Here is a 6,045-nt window from a genome sequence, read left to right on the forward strand (position 1 = left end):
GAGTTCTGAGCTGCAGGAAGGTTTAAGCTCATTGGGTGTCTGCACAGTTTGGCACCAACATGGTCCAAGACCCAAACGTCTTGGTCAGACATGGAGCAGATCAAGCTTGTGGGAGGATCAGTATTGGGACTGAATCATGAGTGACCACTGGATTTCCAGCTTAGGTCAGACAAGGAGATAATAATAATAATAATAATAATAATAATAATAATAATAATAATAAATAATAAGAAGAAGAAGAAGAAGAAGAAGAAGAAGAAAAGAAGAAGAAGAAGAAGAAGTAGAAGAAGCAATCCTGTAAAAGTTGATGGAGTATTTTCTAAACTTCAAGTTTTTTTTGTAACTAATGAAATACAAAGACCATCATCTTGGCAGACTGAAAGCATGATACAGTTGTATAACATTCTTCTTCTCTAGAAGTCAACTGCACAACCATTTCCAAAGAATAACTTTATTTGTAAAAAGCACTTAGCACAGTTCCTGGCACATAATGGATGCTAAATGCTTATTCTTCCTTCCTTCCTTCCTTCCTTCCTTCCTTCCTTCCTTCCTTCCTTCCTTCCTTCCTTCCTTCCTGTCTGTCTTCCCTTCCCTTCCAGATTAGGAAAGAGCCCCAACAGTGCTAAGACCAGAGAACAAACATGCAAACATGGTGTTCTACATTCACTCAACAAACATTTAGTAAACCCATGTTGGGGAGTGGCAGCTTGATAGAGTGAAGAGAGCGTCAAGAGGACACCTGGGATTCCAGCCTAGACTGGCATGTGTTGGCTGGATGACTGGACAAATCACTTGTTTCTCAGTAATCCTTGGCAGTGCTAAACTCCTCGATAAGCTGCAAATGAGTGGCCCATCAGTGAAGGGAGCTTCCAAATATGAGGAAATTCCCACATCAAGGAAGTCACAAGTCTAGACTAAAAAGGTGTGGTGTTAGGTGCTGGGATACACATTTTAACAGAGAAATAGTCCTTGCCCTCCATAAGCTTACATTTTGTTGCAGTATATAATATGGGCATGGAAAATAAACTACCAGGTGAAGGGTGAAGGGTACAAATGGGAGATAAAAGAATTGTGGGAAAACCAGATCGAGGAGAACTCACTGGCAGGTAGGGGAGACAAGGAAGCTTCACATAGGAGGTGTCCAGGAATTCTGGGAGAAGGGATTGAGGACTAAATTTTTCCTTTATTTAAAAGCTACAGAAAAAATTGGCTTCTTCTTTGAGGTTTCTGTACTTTGGGGGTGTCTCCTGGGTTCCAAGTTTCTTTCCCCCCCAATATTCAATCTGTTGCCCAGACCTGTTGTTTTTACCTCTGCAATATCTCTTATTTCCTCTGACACTGCCCCCCTGGTACAGGCCCTGATCACCTCACCCTGCCTGGATTATTGCAGTGGCTGCTGGGGGCAGGGGTCTGTCAGCATCAAGTCTCTCCCCACTCCTGTCCATCCTCCATTCATCCACTATAGTGATTTTCCCAAAGCCCAGGTCTGACCACAGATCTGACCATCTCCCTACTCAATAAATTCCAGTGGCTTCCTATTGCCTTCAGGATCAAATACCAAATGCTCTGTTTGGCATTCAAAGCCCTTCATAACCTAGCCCTCCTCCCTGTCTTTCTAATGTTCCTCAGTCATCTTACACACTGACCTCTCCCTTCCCCCTCCCCACCATGGGCTTTGATCAAGTGACCCTGGCTTCCTGGCTGTTCCTCCAACCAGAGATCTCATCTCTCAGCTTCCAGTATTTTCTCTGCCTGCCTCCCTCCCTCCCCCCTCCCCTCTCCAATTTCTGCCTTCCCTGGCTTTCTTCAGGTTCAAGCTAGAATCCCACGTTCTATAGGAAGCCTCTTCTGATCTCTCTTAATGCTAATGAAGGCTAATGAAGGCATTTAATGCCTGTGCCTTCCCTCTGCTGATTATTTCCAATTTATCCTGTATACATCTTCTTTTAAATATAATTATTTGCATGTTGTCTCCCCCACTTAGCCCCTTGAGGACTGTCTTTTGCCTTTCTTTGTATCCTCATTACTTAGCACAGTGCCTGGTATAAAGTAAGTGCTTAATAAATATTTATTAACTGACTGATGGTAATTCTTTTCATAAAGGGAATTTTATAGAATTTTTCCTCCAGTCATCCCAGGAAATGAAAAGGAACATGCCCTCCCCCTTCCTGACACAATACCCCTCCCTTCTTCCACAATGATAACTGTTTTTTTAGGTTTCTGTACCAGGTCTGTGATTTCACTGACAAAGGGAAGTCCCAGTAAGGAAACTCCTTTCACCAATGCAGATCCATTGCTGGAGGCTCTAAGTGACCTGACTGGGCCAGGGTCAGCAGCCAGTTTGTGTCAGAGATGGGACTTAAATACAGATTCTCCCATCTCTAAGGGAAGCCTGTTCTCTAGTTATTTTACTATGCTCCTCTCTTAAGGTAGCCCCCTTAAGGTAGACCCAAGGTAAATACCCATATGCCATCTAACAAGATGCAGCAACTGATTTCACTTCTAGAAGCACTCTACAAACCTCCAGGTGCTCTAGAAATGCTAGCTACTATGATGAGAATGATGATTGGCATTATCATTGCTGCTGCTGCTGCTGCTGCTGTTACTGGCAGAGCCTCTCACTCAGAGACATTTTGAGGGAGACAGGATTTCACTGATTTTAAGAGGGACTGAGATGTAGCAATAGAGCTCTGGGCTGGGAGGTTGAAGGGCTGATCTGAATCCTGAAGGGGCTCTGGTACTTACCATCTGCCTGTATCTGGGGGCAGGTCATTAGCCCTGTCTGGGACTTAGTTTTCTTCTGTGAAAAAGGAGGGTGTTGAAGCAGATGAACTCTGGAGGAGAGCGTCTGTCCCCCAGCTCCAAATCCTCAGATCTGCCTTTCCTATACTGCTGTTCAGCCTACTTCCTCTCTGCTCTCACCAGAGAGGACCAGTGACCAGAGGGGTAGATATGAGCTCAGCAACCCCTGCATTGCAGGGGGCCTGAGAGATCTGCTTAGATCCTAATCGCCAGAGGGAAAAGGGGCTTGTTCCCTCCCTCCCTCCCTCCCTCGATCTCTTCCTCCCTCCCTCCCTCTCTCCCTTGCTCTGAGATCCTGCCCTGGGCCCTAAGCCAGGACCCATTTAAGGGCTACCCTGGCAAATGCAGCGAAGTCCCACGCTGTTGAGAAAAACCACAACAGGACACGAGTGATTCCATGCAAGGAAGAGCTTTAATAAGTCACACTTATTGATAAATCACTGCCACATGCCTCCGAAGCTGCTGAGCGACACACGTACACACAAACACACACACACAAACACACAAACAGTTGGAACTTTATTTCTGAGACATCTAGCACATCTTTGGTAAGCGAATGTCATCCTCTCCACCCCTGTATCTACCAGTTGAGAGAGCACAGCTTCCTGGTTTTCTGTATTAGGTCTTCCAGACTCAACAGCAAATTTGTTCAAGGTGAATTCTGAAGATGGTGTTCGGAAACAGTATATACAGCATAGGCAAGTTATGGTTTCTTGATCAAACAACCAAAAATGATTAAAAACAATATTACTCGTGGCATTATAAAAAGGGGCATTATGACATTATTCAAAATACATCCTGGTCTTTGGATTCAAATTCAAATGTTTGGGGTTTTTTTTTTTGCAAAGATTTTCTTCAAAGTTCAGAATACTTCGAGACAGTTAATGCTGGATGTCCTGGTGTTTTTCTTTTTTCTTTTTAGTCAATAGAGTTATTAATCCCTCCCCCTCAAGTAAATGTTTAATTTCTTGGTCACATTTTGGTTTTTCCTTCCCCCCCCCCGAGGACATTTGTTCATATCCAATTTTTTATAGCATGAACCACGAGCTGAGATTCCTCATTAAAAAAATCAATAATGCTGTGGGTGACACTTTTCGACAGGGAGGAGTAGTCCAAGCCCCTAAGACAGACACCATGCAAAGGAAGCGGAGGGTCTTGGTCGGCGACCCTCGGGCCTTACATAAGACAGCACTTGCCTCTCAGCCGGGCGCTTCGGGTGGGCGGCTTGGCTTTCTTGCCGTCCACCTGTAGGCACACAGGTCTCCTCTTCTCCAGGTTCAGCAGCTCCTCGAAAAGCTCCTGCACGTTGGAGTTGTTCTTGGCCGAGGTCTCCATGAAGGAGCAGTTCCACTTGTTGGCCAGAGCCTCCCCCTCGCTGGCCTGAAGCTCCCTCTGGTCTTCGTCGGTCTTGTTGCCCACCAGCATGATGGGGACCTTCTGCACATCCCCTTTGATCTGGCGGATCTGCTCATAGATGGGCAGCAGGTCTTCCAGGGACTGCTTGCTGGTGACGGAGTACACCAGGATGAAGGCGTGACCCTTGGAAATGGACAGCCTTTGCATGGCTGGAAATTGGTGACTACCTGTTGTATCGGTAATCTGGAGGGTGCAGACGCTCTTTTCGCAGCAGATGACTTGGCGGTAGGTGTCTTCGATGGTGGGCACGTAGGTTTCCCGGAAAGTGCCCCGGACAAATCTGAGGACCAGGGAACTCTTTCCGACTCCGGCTGCCCCAAACACCACCACTCGGTAGTCGTTGCTCTGCTCAGGCATCTCGGAAGCTGGATTCTAGCTGGAGGGAGCGAGAACAGCTGCCGCGCTGCTGCTACCCCTGCTGCTACCCGTGATCTGAGCAGGCAAGCCCGAGAGTGAGAGGATGCTGGCTGCAAGCTCAACTCGGGGGTGGGGCACGACTGGGAGGGGGGCAGCTTTGCCCACTCAGCTTCTGTGTTTACCTGGCCATTGGGGGAATCTGGGAGACGGGAAGGGAGGAGGAGAGAAACAGAAACAGGCAATTCCTCACTCAAACTTGTCCTTTCGTCTGCCCCTTGCAGAGCCCCCAACCAGCTAATTCCGTGCCCCCTCCCCCCCAGAAAAAATGTAAAACGGCGTATGCACACATCTTTATGGCACAGCAGCCTTGGGATAGCGGGGGAATAGTTTATAAATATTATTTATGGGACTTGCCCCTTCTCCCTCCCCCAGCTTTGCAAATCTCACATGCCAAAGACTTGGTCTAGCTCTGGTCCCTGGGGTATGGGGAAGGGAGGGCACCACAGTGGGGGTAGGGAGCCTAGACTATTGGGGGAAAGAATGCTAGATTTGGAGTCAGAGGACCTGGATGCAGACCTCGGCTCCTCCATGAGCTGTGTGACCTTCGGCAAATTGTTCACCCCCTCTGAGCCTCAGTTTCCTCATCACAACATGGGGGGGGGGTTGCCACTGAATGGCTTAGGAGTTCTGCATTGATCCTAATAACAATTTCCTATACACAACTTAGCTTTATCCTAGGGCAGATCTCAAGGCAGCCTGGACATCACCATCCCCTCCCTCCACCCCTGCAGCTGCACACTCAGCTGAGGGTCAGCATGGCAGATTTACAAGGAGAAATTCTCATTCCCCTTTCCTTTTCCCTCTCTCCCTCCCCCTGCCTCCTAGACTCCTAGCCAGGCAAAGCTTCTCCCCGTTCTCTTCCAAATCCCACTTCCCCCAGGCCCAGGCCGGGTCTAGCAGCCCCAGACAATCAACAAGCACTTATTAGGCATCTTCTCTGGGTCCGACATTGTTTTAAACACTGGGAGCGGAAACATAAAGTGAAAGTTCCTGCCCTTAAGAAGTTTACGTTCTATTCAGGAGGGCGGGTGGTGAGATTCCTCAACACCTCTGCCTCTCCCGACTTGGGTAATTCCAGATTCCTCAAATCCTGAGTCTGAGACTTCAGACATTGGACCTTCTACAGCATTAAGATTCCCAGGCACAGTAAGAAGACTGGTCCAAATGATTCCTCTACCCTAGTGTACCTAGAAAGCAAAATCAGTGAGCAAGTCAAATAGTGGAAGATAGTCAACAAGCCTTTATCTATTCAGTGCTTCGTGTCAGGCTGGTGATGCAGAGAGGCAAGTACATGTTCACTGCCCTCAAGAAACTTCCATTCCGCTAGAGAAGATAACACGAAGATCAGAGGTATCCAACACATAGCGGGCAGGCCACATCAGGCCCACAACACTGCAGAGCACAGACAGC

At 47.6% G+C, this 6,045-nt stretch overlaps 1 protein-coding gene across 1 annotated transcript; it reads right to left on the reverse strand.

Moving 5' to 3' along the window:
* Positions 1-3,195: 3,195 nt before the first annotated feature.
* Positions 3,196-4,798, reverse strand: DIRAS3 (DIRAS family GTPase 3). Its single transcript, XM_020992986.2, has one exon. It carries the CDS (start codon positions 4,573-4,575, stop codon positions 3,979-3,981), a length of 597 nt encoding a protein of 198 aa, XP_020848645.1. The 5' UTR covers positions 4,576-4,798; the 3' UTR covers positions 3,196-3,978.
* Between the last annotated feature and the right edge of the window lie 1,247 nt (positions 4,799-6,045).

The sequence above is a fragment of the Phascolarctos cinereus genome, unplaced genomic scaffold, assembly GCF_003287225.1.
Source record: "Phascolarctos cinereus isolate Bilbo 61053 unplaced genomic scaffold, phaCin_HiC Scaffold_5;HRSCAF=322, whole genome shotgun sequence".
Taxonomy (NCBI): Eukaryota; Metazoa; Chordata; class Mammalia; order Diprotodontia; family Phascolarctidae; genus Phascolarctos; species Phascolarctos cinereus.